The 16,420-nt window shown below is 37.0% G+C and overlaps 1 protein-coding gene and 1 long non-coding RNA gene across 6 annotated transcripts in view; one reads left to right on the top strand and one right to left on the bottom strand.

The window, feature by feature from the left end:
- Positions 1-1,090: 1,090 nt before the first annotated feature.
- LOC308186017 overlaps positions 1,091-16,420 on the bottom strand; it is a 41,086-nt gene continuing 25,756 nt past the window's right edge. Inside the window, exon 2 of the long non-coding RNA XR_013943871.1 lies at positions 1,091-16,340. This is a non-coding gene — a long non-coding RNA (uncharacterized lncRNA). The remainder of the gene's footprint in view (positions 16,341-16,420) is intronic.
- LOC308186015 (guanine nucleotide-binding protein subunit alpha-14) overlaps positions 15,534-16,420 on the top strand; it is an 89,414-nt gene continuing 88,527 nt past the window's right edge. For 2 of the 5 annotated variants that reach the window (XM_080574829.1, XM_080574827.1), the window contains exon 1: positions 15,537-16,249. In XM_080574829.1, the coding sequence (XP_080430955.1) occupies positions 16,129-16,249 (121 nt within the window). In that variant the 5' untranslated portion in view covers positions 15,537-16,128. Of the gene's footprint in view, positions 16,250-16,420 lie in introns of all 5 variants that reach the window. The other 3 variants (XM_080574828.1, XM_080574830.1, XM_080574832.1) reach the window with 3 other exon arrangements.

The raw sequence follows: 16,420 nt of genomic DNA on the forward strand, positions 1-16,420 counted from the left end.
GGGAGGAGGGAAGGAAAACGTCATGGGAACCTGTGTATTCTAGATGTTCGCTAGCACAAGAAAGCTGTAATATGTGTTTTACAGAAACCTTAAACTTGCCTTTTTCACAAGTCAACTGGCACTGTCCTTACATATATAGGGTGATGCAGCTATAAGGGCAGTTTACTTTTTATAATTCAGACTCTTTTGATTGTCAAGGTGTATGAACTGTAATTTTTAATCATACTGCCACATGATTGTGAATCACTTTTTTAAGTTTGAACATGGAGGAGACTTTTTATGCTGGATATCAGTCAGAATTGACTGCATGATTTGCAAAAACTTTAAATAGGGGGAAAAGGGCTGCATATAAAGACGTTGCTAGACTCCCAGCCTTTGGTTGTAAGGTGCAAAAGACTTTCAGATTACTCAACCGAATAATCCTTGCCTTGCTACACATTCTTCATAAAAGAATGAAGTACTAGGAGAAAACAAAGACATGTTAACCCACATGAAAAAAATAAAAATTACCCAAATAATTTATTATACGTGCTGCTGTTGTTGGAGCTCTGTGCATGGTTATCCTGCATACTATTGCTTTAGTAAACTAATGAAGTGTGCACAGCATATTAACAAGGCCTACAAATGACCTACCTCTAGTTAGGAGACCAGTAAAGTCAATGCGTTTTGGAGAACCATCATAACACAGGAAGTTAAAATGGCCTGGTGTAGGTAGTCAACTACTGTAATTTAGAAATTCACACTTCTGTAAATATACAGTACCTGTTTTGACATAAACCATACATTCTAAAATTTAGTATGCATTAGACCACTGAAGCCATCTGTCCCTGCCTAATTTGTTAGGTCAGTAGAGATCTTGCAAAACCATGTTTTGTTTCAAAGAGTTATCGATATTTCCTCTTTTTTGACTTGTATTTACCCATAACATTTTGAGTTGTATCAATCAAAACAGAAACATCTCCATGTAATCAATAATCCAGTCATTATTTAGCTAGTTAAAGTGATTTTACTGTAAGTTTCACTTGAGCTTTTTCACAGTAGCCATGCTGCAGGGGAAAAAAAGGAATAAAGGGGATTTTGAAGACAGTGTAAAAAAAATACATGATCAAGTAAACCAGATCAATCTTACTGTAAAGCTGTGGTGTTTTTTTTGTTTGTTTGTTTTGTTCGTTGTTGTTTGTTTTTTTTTTTTCTCTCAAAATACAGTCTAAGCTGAAGTCTGTTGCTGGATTCCTCATTTACCATGCTGTAGGAAATCCTTATTTGACTTTTTCTTTTTTTTTGGCCGGGGGAGGGGGGAGGGAGGGTAGGGGAGGAGGTGTTGGTGTCAGATACATTTTTAAATTTACAGTATTTAAAAATAAAGATCATATTTGCTGTTCTTAAAGTGTCATTTAAATGCATGTATTGTCTGTTGTTTGATAGACAGAAATAGTGGTTTGAGATTTAAAAAAAAAGGCAAAACAACTCATATTGTACAATTACTGGCCCTCAAAAATGTAGCTGGTTAAAAATACAGTATTTTTGGCCATAACTTTGTACTATAGTATCTTAATTCCTTGAAATCTAGCTTTTCTTAAATACTACTTGGGCTTATTGTTCTCCCAAAATATTTCTTATTACGATAAATGTTGGATAGATGTGTTACTCTGTGATTACTTTTTTAGTTATACATGCTCGCTCCTCATTGTCTAAATAGTAGAATTTCCAGAATAACTTTATAACAGCCAGATGGTTCAAAACATTTAAGGTTTGACAAAATGGAGACAGTTATTTGACAGTATTAATAATGGGCTTTTTTGGCTTGCATACAATGGAAACTCAGAAGCATGGGGGAAAAGAAGTAACAAATCTATATCTCGTTAATAGAAAACTTTCAGAGTTTGTAGATGAATTTCTTAAGCATTTGGTTGATCGCAGTTCTACTGCAAGAGCAGATTTTTTTTTTTTGATCTTTTTGTTTGCCTAAATCATGATAGGAATAATGGAAAGATGCCTGCATGTTGTTTTTCAGGAGTCTGGCTCATATCTGATCAACAGTCAGTGGATCTCAAACTTTCATTACAGAAGAAACAGAATTTCAGGCCACTTGCAAAAATGAATTTGTTTTCTATTATGTGATTACAACAATTCAAATAAGATTCTTGGAATCCAAGTAATTTTCCTAAATAAGGGCTTCAGTGAATTGCTATAGATTTTTCTTTCCTGGTGCAGAATGTAAGGGAGAAGGATCAGTGAGGAAGGATTTGTTTTACCTTTATGTCTCAGTGATGGTAACATCAACAAAAATAAAGTGTAAGTTGTGGTATTTAAGATATGTTAAATAGATGTAGAAACTGTGATGAATTGTGCATGGTTGTGATATAAACGTAGATCACATACTATGATCATACCACCTGATTGACAACCGCTTTGTACTGTGCTGTCCCAAACTCCTTACAGTTCCAGAGTATTTATAGACTGAGAAAACTTAGTGTGCCACAACATACACAATTGCCAGCTCCTCAGGAATGTATCTGGTACCAGTAGCAGTGAAGTTTCACAAGGCCCAGAAATTGCAGTCTCATAGCTCATTGCTACCACAAAGAGCTACCCTCTAAGTTCTGTTCAGCTCCAAGTCTCAGCAGTGTAGTCTTTTACCTCTCCCTTGTGTCAGCCCTGACAGTTGGTCAGCCAATAAACAGGGTGGGGGGAAAAAAAAAAAAAAAAAGTCATTTTTGCTCTTCTTGCTGTTCTAGCAGCCTAATTTTCAGAGTTTTGAGCTAATCAACAGTTGAGATGTAATGTAAATGAAATGCTAACCTGACTAAATGGAAGAGGTAGAACTGTGTGACCACCAGAAAGTTTAGATGTTAGAAAAAAAGGAAGCAAGACTCCCCCTCCTTTTAAAACCTAATCCTGAGATTTCCGTGAACAGTGAGTAGTATATAAAACTATACAACCTTCATTTTATGCACCTCAGGGGCTACTAGCTATTCTGGCTTGGGAAAGGTCTCACTTTGAATGGTCTTGACTGTATTTTCATCCAGGAAAAACAAAACAAAACAAAACAAAAAAAGACTTAAAGAAATGTTAAGGCGAGGAAAACGTTTCTGCTCCCCTCTAAGAATAACAAGCTTGTGGTAAATGCGGACTAAACCCAACTGTAGTCAGACTGAAGCCAACAGGGCATACTTGCTGTTAGGGATGGAGAAGTGTAAGAATTGGGCTTTCATTATGTACACACACACACACATCCCCACCCCCTCATTCCCCAAATAAATAAATAAATAGCTATCCTTCTTAGATACTCAAAATGCCATGTTGCTGAGTGTGACATTCAAGGTTTACTGTGTCCTTGTCCAAGGTGCTCCTTCTCTATTCACATTCACTCTCCTCTTTCACAATGATTACTTGCTTCCTGCCTTCCAAAGAAAATATTTTTACGGCACTGCTTTATGTATGTACTTTCTAGAATACTTTCTGATCCTTCTGAATTAAGTGTAAATTGCTCTGCTGATACTGAACAATAGATGGCATGAAAAAAAAAAAAAAAGCTGAAGACCAGCACTTTTTGCTTATTACATATCCCTCTTGCCGTTTTGTTCTGATTATTTTTCTGCATCTTTCCTTTATCCTGTTTGTCATACAGAGAAGGTTGGTTGAGGTATCAGATTCAGTTCTAACAATGACTACAAAATTGATTATACTGGCTAAATTAAAGACAAACTGCTAATAAAAAGTGCCTGTAGTCAGGGGCAGAACCATTTAACCTTGTGGAAATGCATTGCAGGAAACAAAACTCCATATTTTCAATACAATTACCTGAAGAATATAGTAGGTGAATGTGGTCCAAAGTGGGCCAAAAATACTCATTTTAATATGTCATTTCACATTGTCAATAGAGAACTGTATTTGCCAAAATGTTACTGAAATTTCACTTTTTTTCCTACATTCCTGTATGAGGTGATTCATGCAATGATGAGACTGGCACTCAACTGAAGAGATGTATTAATTCGACAATAAGTTCAAATGTATTCTTGCAGAGATAAGTTATTACATAAGATTACTTTATATGATGCTAACAGAAAAAGATGAGTTGCATGCAGTAAATAATTAAGATATTGCACTTTTATACATTTATTATAAAGAAGAATCACTCTCTCCCTGAAAATAAAATTCCATTTATCTCAAGATGAAGTATCTGGAGTCTCTTAACAATTGTCAGTTAAATGTGCACACAAGTTTGGTTATTGTCTAATAGAGATTAATTTGTTACCACATGGTGTAGAATATTTGTTTTATTCTGAGTGCTGCTTTTGTGAAGTCAGAGCAACGTTGTGTATCAACATCTTGATTTCCACTTTTCTCAGGGGGATATGGAAGGTAAATTTTCACAGTTATTTATAAGACTTGATTTATTCTATGTTAAGAAACTGACTGCAGTGTAAAATCCGTGATTTAAGGTTTTTCTTAAAATACTTTAGAACTTCAGTGCTTTATCTGACCTTACCTAAGTTAAGCAACCTGAGTGCAATTGTAAGGCAAAAGGACAGATATTAACTTAATCATATTGGATACTGCCCTTGCCTAATAACCTTTAATTTTAATGTATAAATCAGTAATATCACTATAGTTTAGCTGATTGAGCTACTCTTTTTGAAATGCAGCAGGCTACTTTGACAGATACTAAGACAAAAAGAAAAATAATAAAAAATTAGTTTTCCTTATTTACATAATCATAGTATTCAGATTCTTGACCAGAAGCATTCAAATGCTGTTACGACTAATACTGGTAAAAGCAATGTAATTGTTTTTCTATATTACTTAATAGGGTGTAGACGTTTTTCACATCTCTTTGAGGAAAGTATAGAAAAATGGCCCAAGTGGTTATGTATCATACAATTGTCTTTAACATTCTTGTCTTACTTCTCACACGCACACAAATCCAAAAGTAGTGTATGTTAAGAGATGTCTCCTGCTTACTCTGGTGTTCAAGAGTTCAGTAATAGATAAAGTTGCAGAATATTCAAAATGACCTCTTGAAAGGGCAACAGAGGGGAATAGTTCAATGCTGCGAGGCACAGAAGGCTGATTTTGCATCCCAAATCAAGCAAGTGAAACTGATTTCCCTAGCTGATCTGCAAAATATGCATTACTCAGTTACTTTCTATGTCTTAGCATTAGAAAATGTGGTTGTAGCTCCAGTAGCGTAGTAGAATATCTTCTTAATTCTTCATTCAGTCATTCTAATGAAAATAGAGAGATAATTTTATGCTAGGCTGTAAAAATGGAATGCAAATTCCTTTCCCCAGCTTTCTAGCACATAATGTTTTGATTTGCTGTCATAGAGAGCCACAAGTATATCCTTTGTTTATTATTTTATTGCACGGCAAGTAAAAATTTCTGGTCTCTGCCACCAGAAATTTAATACAATGGCATACAAGGTTAGATGCTGCAGACTTCATTTTCTGCAATCTATTCATATTCAATTAGCTTTTGCTTTCAATAATTCTGTGCTCAATCCATTGCAATAATGAAAATGGATTCATTTATCTCCCTGACAATCTTGAGTAAAAATTTGACTTTACAGAGGTGATGAAAAGCAAAGCTGCTTCTCAGAGAAGGCTTTTGTTAGAGCTATCACCTGAAATTTCCCAATATTTACTTACTGGTTACAGTTCTTTAAGTCAGAAAGGCTAAAGAAAGCATGCAAGTCCACCACTGATGGAAGTCTGTCTTGAATAGTCTGGCTGAAGACTCTATGGGCATTATTAAAAATGCTAGCAATTACTTGGAAATGTCTATGTGGTACAGTGCTATCATTGTGACCTTCTGTGCCACCTGTGAACCCAGGGTCCCAAAGGCTGGAAATTTTAGCAGGAAGTCTTTGCTTGGGATGTTTCTTCATTCGGAGCCAGAGCAGCTCTGCTACTCTTCTGGAGGAGCAGAATTTATTTACCACACACACTTCACTTTTTTTTTTTTTTCCTCTCTACCTCTCATTCTCATTTTCATTTAAAAATAAAAATAATAAAAAAGTCCAGGGCAACCAAGAAGACTAATAACATACTACACTCACATTCCAAGCAATAGTTTTTATTACTCTCGTCTGAGTCTGCAGGAGACCAATAGGATTATGAATACGTTCCCTGGCTATTGATTCTGAGCCTGTGCTTACAACATCAGGCCTGTACCATCTGGTGGCACGAGATATGTAGGTACCCTTGCTCTTTAGGAAGATGCCTTTACTGGTACTGTATTAGCCCATTTGGAGTTTACGATATCTCAAGTGGCCAGAGAAGTAACTGATGATACAGTGCTCTTAAAGGTGTATGTACTGAGATCTATAGTGAGAATAACCATGACTGTGAAGTGTCTGTACACTGAACTGATACAGCAGGAAAATACTTTATTTTGGGGGGACATTTATTCAGTGACTCCTTATTTTTAGACCAAAAGTACACTGAGAAATAAATAAATAAATAAATAAAATCTGAGATGTTGAGGCTGTCAAGAAAAGAAAGAAATTAAAGAAAAGGCAAGTTCAAATTGTATCTGTACGATGATACCCTACCTAGCTATAAAGTCAGGAGCTGTGGCACTTATGAAATGGCACATAAAATAACAAACAACTTAAAGCTAGGCAACACTGTTTTAACATCTTTCACTTCAGAAAGGCACAACCACTTCCAAACATATTTGTATATATGTACATACACAGCACTTAAGCCATTTTATCATGTCACACAGATAATGCTTACCTATGTAAAGAATCTCTAGAAAGCTAATGTAAAACCCTTGTAATGTCATTCATTTTTAGTGAAAGCTAGAAGAATGTAATTTGCCAGTAACTACAGATATTCAGGTATTCAGGATATGAAGAACATACACACATGTTCATCCCTTCCTTCCTGAGCCTGTGGTGTGTGCCATCCTTTGTACAAACCAGATGGCAAACAAGGTGGGTGGGATAGGTGCATGGCCTGTAGGTATTGCTTCAGTCAACATTTCCCTAACCATGTGTTAATAAGTATTTGGACAACGCATCACAAACTATCAGTTCTTTGCCTCTTGAGGCTTTGGCCACTGAACTCGTTTATTCCTTTTTAGATAACTTAGCATAATAAAACTGCATATGTTTCTGTTGTATGCAGTATCCAATTCTATTTGGATTCAGAGCCTTTAAATGAGAGTTTAAAGTTTGGAAGCAGAAGGCATAGGGAAAAGTAGGATCAAGAGTTTTGTTCAAACATCACTATTTGTGTGAAATGTAAATGAATTGTACTGATTAAATGGAGAAATTTTTCTCATTCATAATAGACCATTGGGCCTGATTCTTTATTCAGTGGAGCACCTGATGTGACAAATATAATTAGTTTATCTGCAGTACTTTAAGAAAAGTCACGTTCACAAGGAAATGTGTCAGAAAATGATAAGAGAAAGAAGTATGAGAATAAATGAGTCCCACAGGAAAGTTTTTAATGTAAAATGCAGACAGAATTCCAGTATTCTCATGGTTCTAGCACTGATATGCCAAACTGGCTTATATCCCAACCCTTTGCAGCTGTAATAAATACTATGTTAAGATGCTTTACCACTTGAGATTTTTCACACACCTGTGTCTCATTCTGACCTGTCCCTTCACCACTAATGAGTCCTCTGTCAGAACTGGATGTGTCTTCTGATTTACTGTCTCACATTCTTCGAACCTCTTGAAAACAAATCTCAAGTTTCTGAATGCCACTTTGTCAACTAATTTGACTACAGAGACTAGGGAAAAACAACAGTAGATTTACAATGAGTCAAGAGCACAGGCACAGACCCTGGGAGAATGCCATCAAATGCATTCACAGTGGCTTGGTTTCTTGACTTCACAGATTTTAAGATTTTTGTTGGACAGTGAGTTGGTGAGAGGTTTACTGGGATGAAAAATTTACAGAAACAGAAAGCCTACAATTCTGTGCAGAAAAAGTGACAGACTTGATTATAGTCCAACTTTCTTTCCAACAAACAGAAAAAAAAAAAGTTAACTATTCTCTTTAGTTTCCAGGAGAAATAATTGAACAATAGGGATAGTAATTACTCTGCAACTGGTAGGTCAACACAAGAGAAGAGACCAGTAGCAATAATTCTGAATGGGATTGTTCAAGTATATTGCGTACACTAGAAAGACAACTTTCCTCCATGCTGAAAGGAAAATTTTTATTTCTACATTAGAATTAGTCTTTGCCTTTCAATCCGTTTTAGTCAAACCCAGGACACGACCGGAATCACATTATTGATATTTATGAGAGCAGACCTGCAAACTGGATCATAGAGTTCATTAGCAGGAACTTGATGATGGAGTCAGTGAGTTTGACCTCTTAGGTGGGGACACATGGCTAGAGCTCAGACTGTCTTTGATAAGTATGAATTTTGTGTTTTCTGTAATGAACAACCTTTATGTAGTATTGAAAATATTTAATTTATCTCTGGATGTACACTCCTGTTGATTGGCTCAAAGACATCAAGGGGACACTAGCATGTTTTCCTAATTTTATTTTGACTACATGTCTTTTAAATGTTACTTTCCACAACGCATATACATATCTCATGATCAAAACTATCTGTCTATATTTGGCCTGAGATCCTCAGAGGAGTAGTGTGGTAATTGCCAGACCTTCCTTGAGTATCTTCTCAGATAAGCTTGCAATTTGTAACATGGGTTTTTGTGTCTATCAGGGTTAAAAAATAAAATAAAATTTAAAAATGTCAGGGAATATCCAAGAGCACTGTGCATATTATTCTATGATTTTATGAAACACATTCTAACCACAAGCAGATCTAGTTTTAATCTGATTTACATTTGAGGGAAAGCAATTTAAATATGGCTTACACTTCTTTCATTACTAGCCATAGTATTTGGTTATTTCAAAATGTTATGGGTGGAACTCAGAATCAGTTGGCATTGCTCTATCTTTGCCAATTATCACTCAGTCTGACAGTAGATACTTTTCTCCAGCTTTAGCAGCTGTTTTTGATAATCCAGTTCCCTGATAGATTTTTTTTTTTTTTTTTTAATTTGAGCTAAATTAACCTTTCTTTCTTCATTGAAATAAATTAACATTGACAGGACATGGCATTGCTGCTGAGACATTATATCAGCAACCTTAATGTATTCTATTATACAAAATAATCAGTGTGAATTTTAATCACTTTTATTGATGTATTACATTTATAAGTCTAACTTTACATTACATGTCTAATTCTTTTTGAAATGTCAAACATTTTCAGAAATGTTGTTACTAATTTCCTATCTTACTTCTTTACTCGACTTCTTTCAACTGGATTAATCTAAAAGTAATGTTTCTGAGTCTTGTGATTAAGTTGGATAGGCAATCATCTGTTTTACTGGCAGTGGCTTGTTTGCAAAACTTCATGTATTAGAATTATAAAATGCTTGGTCTTGTATGCACCAATGGTATTGTCTTTTGGAAGCCAGTCTGTATCTTCATAAAAAACAGCATTCACTTTTGATAAAAACATAACAGCTGTTGAAATGTATTGTAAGTTCTAGGCCTTCTTCTTTGTTTTTGTACTTTCAACCACATTAACTCATTCTTACTGCTTTTTACTTACTGCTAACTCATTTACTAAATGTAGGATTTTTTTTCCCCGACATTTTATGTTGTTTTCATTCAATGGACATGTATAAATATAACTTTGTTTTGTTCCTAACCTGCTCTTTCAGAGTGTGTGAAGATACTGTTGGGATATAGTATTTAAAACTCACTTTGGTATAAAATTTCATTATTTCCTTTGAATCTTGTTACAACTTAGATTTTGCTCAAAATTCATTGATTCAACAATTCAGACCATACTTCAGTTATCCCTATATGATTCTTTAAATGTTCTCCTTTACCCTGATCCATAAGCATAGTATTATGCTTTAACAGTATTAAACTCTTAAATAAACTCTTATTTAAACTCTTAAATAAGTTAAAACTCTTCATTCAGTATGGCTCACACCATATCAATGTTGATTTTACATTAACATATCTGATTACAACCAATGCACTAAGAGCGCATAAAACTACCTGCTGGGCATTTTTAGTTAAACACACCTTTTCTCGTTATTTAGTTCCTGGTAACTCAAAGCTTTGAGGGCATTGAATACATGTAAACCAATGCATTGATTAAAAACTAAAGCTGGCAAGGTTAGAAAGGAAGAGAGGAAGAATACTATAAGCCATGAATTCTTGAAACAAGAACACAACTCATTACTCCTAAAGCCCCTGCCCATACTGTGATACAAGCTTTTGTTTTGGGGAAAACGAACCTAGCCAATAATAATTTAAAAAAAAAAAAAAAAGTCTTTTTCTAATAATTATACGCATAAACTTTTTAAACTTTTTTTTTTTTTTAATGAGTTTAAGTGAAAAAGATTAGTCATCTAACCAGAAACCAGTTACTGCAAGGAAGCAGTAAGAAAAATTCCATTACATTTATTGTGTGTTAAAAGAAGAGAGATTCTGAAAGTAATCTATGTGCCTGATACTTCAAAAAAGTGCCAATTTACCAAGGCTAGGGCAAATTATGAGTGAGTTCTGGAAGAAAAATAAGCGTGGTGTACTCTAGAGAAGAAATTAGAATTTTTAAGAAATGTGTTAGGTCAAGAAAATAAAAAGATTCTGTACCAAGGCAATTTGGCTAAGAGTTCATCTTGATACAGTTGCTAGGAGAAGGGAAAAATGCGTCATACACACAAAAAAAGTAAAGTTAAAAACTAATCATAAGTCATAGGAATTTGAAGGGAGCATATGCAATGGTAAAGGGAAGATTAAGTACAAGCTGCTCTTAGGAATAAGGTGACACTAGCAAGGCAGATATTTTAAAGTATTTTAAAGTATGTTAGGAACAAAAGTACATGAGCAATGTTGTAGGCCCAGCATGGTTTTACAGACATGGTAAAACATGAGGACAAAGAAATAAGGAAATATGCATGCCAGACCTGCGGGGAAAGACAATTAAATACTTTCAAATCCATTAGTAACTGGGGACAACTCTGAATAATACTCAGTAGGAACTAAAACAGACCCAGATATCCTGCAGCCAAAAGTTTGAAGGAGATCTCTTGTTCTGTTTGATGTGATATTTTAATGTATCATGAACTCCGAGAGAAATACCAGACGATTGGAACAGCGTGGCTGTTGTGCCACTATCAGCTATAGTTTAATTAATTAAACATTGCCATTGGTCAGCAAAAGTAAACAACACGATAATTTTTCAAAAATATTTGCCCGAATGTTACCGAATGCTTTATGATAAACTGAAGAGCAGCACTAGAAGTGATATAATCAGGCTTCCTGTTCCAGCTTTGCCATAGTCACTGTATGATCTAGTGCAAATGGATTCATTGCTCCCTTCCCTATCAGATAGGGGTGCTGGAGCAGGGAGACTAAAAACAGGCTGTACAAGCAGGCTGTGGTGAGAGGTAATGCATCAATGCTAGTGAAGTTTAGACTACGTGATAGAAGATAAAATAAAAATGCAAAACTTTATTGTATTTGCCAGCAATAGAAACATGTAATTTTTCCAAAACATCTTTTAAGCCAGTACGTTCCTATGTCCCACTTTGAACCTGGAGTTATTTGATGTGTTATTTATCACCACCTTAAAATAAGTATGTGAATCTGGCAGAATCTAAACACTGCCATTGGGACCCATCACTAACAGGAGACTGTGGTTTTATTTCCTATATAGATACAGAAATATTTATGTAATATTAATTAGTGGCTTTAATAGTCAAAATATGGGTTTTCTTTCCTAAAACAAAAACAAAAACAAAAACAAAACAAAACAAAACAAAAAAAAAACAGGTTTGCAGGCTTGAAGTTAAATATGCATTAACTCCTTTATTCCTGACCACCATAAGCCTTTACCATACAAGACATTAGTAACTCCACTAAGAGCATGTACACGTGGAGTTACTTGGAAAAATATACCTATGTAGTAAACCCTTAGGATTTAAGAGAGGATTCTTTCTTTTATCCTTCCATTTATGAGAATGATCATCTGACAATTCCTTTGCTTCCTCATTTGCTCATCTCCCTTTTTTATTCCTTTCATGACTTCAGCTACATGAGCAGTTTTATTTTGCTCTTACCATTTTTCCCTTGTTTTCAGTTTTAAAATAACTTCATGTTGCAAAGATGAGGTTAGTCTACCATGCAATTAACAAAGTTTGTCTATGATAACTCTTAGACACCAGTTAGAAGGAAACCTGAGCTGCTGCTGGTTGTTTTCAAAGTATTCCTATTGCAAGGTCCAGTTTTCCCTTTTGAGACTTACTTACATTGTTTTGTGATTTTATCCAATTAGTTGTTCACTTTTTAAGTGCTACTTTAATTAGTATCCTTTAATCCAGGCATTTATATTGTAGAGTAAGAGTGTACTAAACAGTGTGCCCCGGGAAGATGTTTGAACCTGGGATATTTTTCATTGCACCAGTATTTGGGGTCATTAAACCTGTCAAACTTGTTTGGGCCAGCAAGAAGGTTTCTCTGAGTCTACTCCTTTTAAGGAGCGTAGCTACTGTGAGTTACTGAGCAATGAAATGCACAAAGTACACAGAGTGCCAAAGAAAATAAAGAAGTCAGCTGGACTGAAATTTTATCACTGTGTAAAATAACAAAACAAACAGAAATGAAACCACCCACCTAAAGAAAAAGCCACACATGATTGTTAGTGCAAAATTTAGTTTATTTTAATCTCCTGGTTTTGATATATGTATAACATTTGGAGTCTGTTTCTCGTTGAATCTCTGTATCTAACATAGCTGTTTACTCCCAAGAAAAGTGGATATAAAACACTACCAAATAAAAATTGCTTATCCATTTTTCACAGGTTAAAATGACTATGCTCTGTGAAGGTCCAGAACCACAGATTTCCCAATTCTCATTCTTAGTAGGTAGGAATAATAGTAATAGTTAAGTAAGAAACGTACACATAAAAAAGGAGTAAAACTGAAATGTTGTTGGTATCAGACATTGAGCCTTGAAGTTCTCTCTTGATATTATTACACAAAATGCCACTTTCAGCCATGGAAAAAAAAAATCTTTTAAAAATAGCATAACTGAAGTTACCTCCCTCATCGAACCAACATCAATGCATTTCTGCTCACGTTTTTTCTAATGCAAAATTGGCCTCCACTTCTATACTCATTACCTTTTTTTTATTCAGCCAACTTTTTTTACGTAGGGCACATAATAAAGCACAATCTTATGAAACATCTAGAAATTCACTCGACTGCAGCTGTTCTCCAGGTTCCTACCTCCACCCAAAACCACAATATCCAGTCTTCTCCTGGTTGTTTCAGAGCACTATTTCTTGGCCTTTTTAGTTGGTACCCTCCTGATTTGAAGCTGATGTTCACTCTAAGGAAGCATAACAAGAGTGAAAACCTCATCAGCAGAAAAGAGCAGTATATGATTTTGTATGCCTTTGAAGAATAACAATGTGGAAGCAAAAGGAAGAGGGAAGTACAGATCCTTGTATCTGTTTTATGATGGTTTTTACAAGATATTGGAAATGACTTCTAACTGTCCTTTGTGAGGTCAAACATAACTACAACCCCACTTTAAGAAAAATAAGTAATTTAAAGCACCCCACTGCACGCAAACTTATCTTTATCTGTAAAACATGCAAGGTGATAAGATGTTGGGGCTGATGTAGTTTTATATCATACCAGATTTTTAAAAAGAATTTCAGTTTACCCTTAGCAAAACATGCACTTTGTATAGCTGAGGGCAGAGTTTTCATCACTGATGGTTACTGTAACCAACTCAGAACTGAAACCTGGTTCTGAAGTCTTGCCTGCTCTCTCGAGCTTTTTCACAGTTCTTAGGAGTTAAGATTGACTAGGGCATGCCTAGTCAACAGCAAATCCAAGAGCTAATGGGAAGTGTTGTTGGATACTACTACTAGGTGTACCAAATATCACTGTTGTACCGTTCTGCACAGCCTCTTTAAGTGTAACCCATAATAAGGCCTAGTGGCTGCTATGGACGTGACATGTTTTTTGGTGCTTGTATTTCTCTTCAACTGCATTGAGAGATATAACATCATTTTGGGTAAACAAAGCCCTCAGGATCTCAGCAGAAATTTTCAATAGCTATATTATAGTCTGCACAGATCTATTACTCAGCTACAGGATAACCCAAGGGTAAGCAGTGCAAGTTTATCAAAAAAGCAACAAGCTGGCTGAAAAAATGACACTGGTGGTTGGAAGAAAGCTTACGTATATTGCGTAAATGCTAGTTCCAGGAATAAATTGCCTAAAGGATTTCCTATAATATACTAATTTGTTCTTAGACGAAGTAAGTGAAATACAGCGTAATACGTTGGAAAGAGTTCTTCAGCCTGTTAAAATAATTCTCAAGGAAGTCCACCATCACTGAGAAATTGTCTAGATGATGATATGGCATGAAAAAACCCTCAGCTAGGAGCCAAGCCCTACTACCCATAAGTGACAGAAATCTGTGTAGCTTCCTTTTTCTTCCCTCCTACTTTGGCTGTTGCATCAAGGTGCTTTTTTGTTGTTGTTGAAGAACCACTGGTGAGGAAATCGGGACCCTTGTGTTTCGAAAAAGGGATTTTTATTGACGCTTCTTAAGAAGCAAGCTGTATGTGCTTCATGGAACCAAGTAGAAAAAAACTCATCTGGTACAATCCTGAAAGCTCTTCTGTAGCTTATTTTTGTTTCAGAAATGGCAATAGGGGTAAGAGATAGATTAAGGCTAAATTTGGATTACACACTTTGAACTTTTTCCTTGGTGAGCCAACCGTAATGTGGGAACAGAGATATGATCTGAATTATCAAAATTGTTAGGGCAATGGGAATTGTACTGCTGTGTACACTTTTCTGTAGTTCACCAGAAAAAAAAAAACTAATTCTGACACTTATCTCTAACTGTATGTACTGGTCATCAAATACTATTAGACTAGGCAAATATTTACCTGCATTAGTAATGAATAACATTATTCAGAGAATGGCCATATTTATATGAAACTCCACTATCAGCAGACTCAGAGGACCCTGACACCCTCAAAACCTGCCCACATTCTCTCTTATGTCAGGAGGGTACCCTAAGGAGTTAGCAGCAACAGAACGCCATTAAAAATACATAGCTTTCAAATTTTGAAGCAACTCCCTTATAACTGTTTACTCCCGCATATCTAACTGGTGAAGGTGGAGATGGTTGTCTTTTATGGACCTAGACATACTAAGCTTTGTTTTAAAAAGTATTTTACATTCAAAATATGCATATGCACGACTGCCTATGGTGAAGAAATCAACAAATCAGCCAGTTATGTTTGTTTAAAAAAATATTTGCTTATCTTTCCATTTTTTTCCTAGTGGTTTCACCTATCACTGTTGCACAAACTTTGAGTCAGAACCTTGTTGCTTGTTATTAGATTCATTTAAAACTCTGCAAGTTCAAAAGTTCAAGTATCATTGCAGGGTTTGTGTTTGGAGTGAAACAGAAGAGAAGTGATAGGAGGATGACAGAGTAATGAATGAGAATCGAAGAAAACTTTGAAGAAATAAATTGACTAAAAAAGTGGAGAAAAAAGTATCTTCAACGTTTTATTTTTAATGTATACACAATGTAGTTATAAACCGTAGTGTCCGGCTCCTGTGCAGTACTGTTTCTCCCCCACCAGCCCCTTCCCCCTCCAGCTCCCACCACACCTGCCAAACAAACCAAAGATAATTTCCACCCGCAAGACGCCCGAAAACAGATGTAACAGCCACGAGCAGTTTCAGGCAGCCCGTCAGGGGAGTTGAAGGCTCGCCAGCACCACTCTCACGGCTCTTCCCCAACTCCAAGCCGAGCCTTCAGCCCCCGGGGCACCGACCCCTCACCGAGCCGCCCCGCGGCCGAGAGCAGGCCCCGTGCTCGGGGCAGGGCCGGGCCGGGACACGGGACCCCGGCCCCAGCCCTGGGTTTCCAGCCCCCGGGGCCGCCCCCGGCCCGCGTCCCCCCGCCCCGTGGGCAGGAGGCGGCCCCCACCTGCCGGCCGGCGGGAGGCGAGGCCGGGCCGGGCCGGGCCGGGCCGGGCCGTGGCGGGCCGGTCCGGGAGGGGACGCCCCCGGTGCAGGCCATGGCCGGGTGCTGCCTGTCGGCCGAGGAGAAGGAGTCGCAGCGCATCAGCGCCGAGATCGAGCGGCAGCTGCGCCGGGACAAGCGGGACGCCCGCCGGGAGCTGAAGCTGCTGCTGCTGGGTGAGTGCCGGGAGGCGCCGGGCACCGGGATCCGGGCATGGTGCTGGTGGTCCTGCTGGTGCCGGTGGTGGTGCTGCACGTCTGCCTTGGACTAGGTGCGAGGGTCTGAGTGAGGTGCTTGGGGCAAGCGGGTAAATGCCCTGAGTTTCGCGGTGGGTATTTATGCGGACT

This window comes from Anser brachyrhynchus (genome assembly GCF_964034855.1).
Source record: "Anser brachyrhynchus genome assembly, chromosome: Z".
NCBI lineage: Eukaryota > Metazoa > Chordata > Aves > Anseriformes > Anatidae > Anser > Anser brachyrhynchus.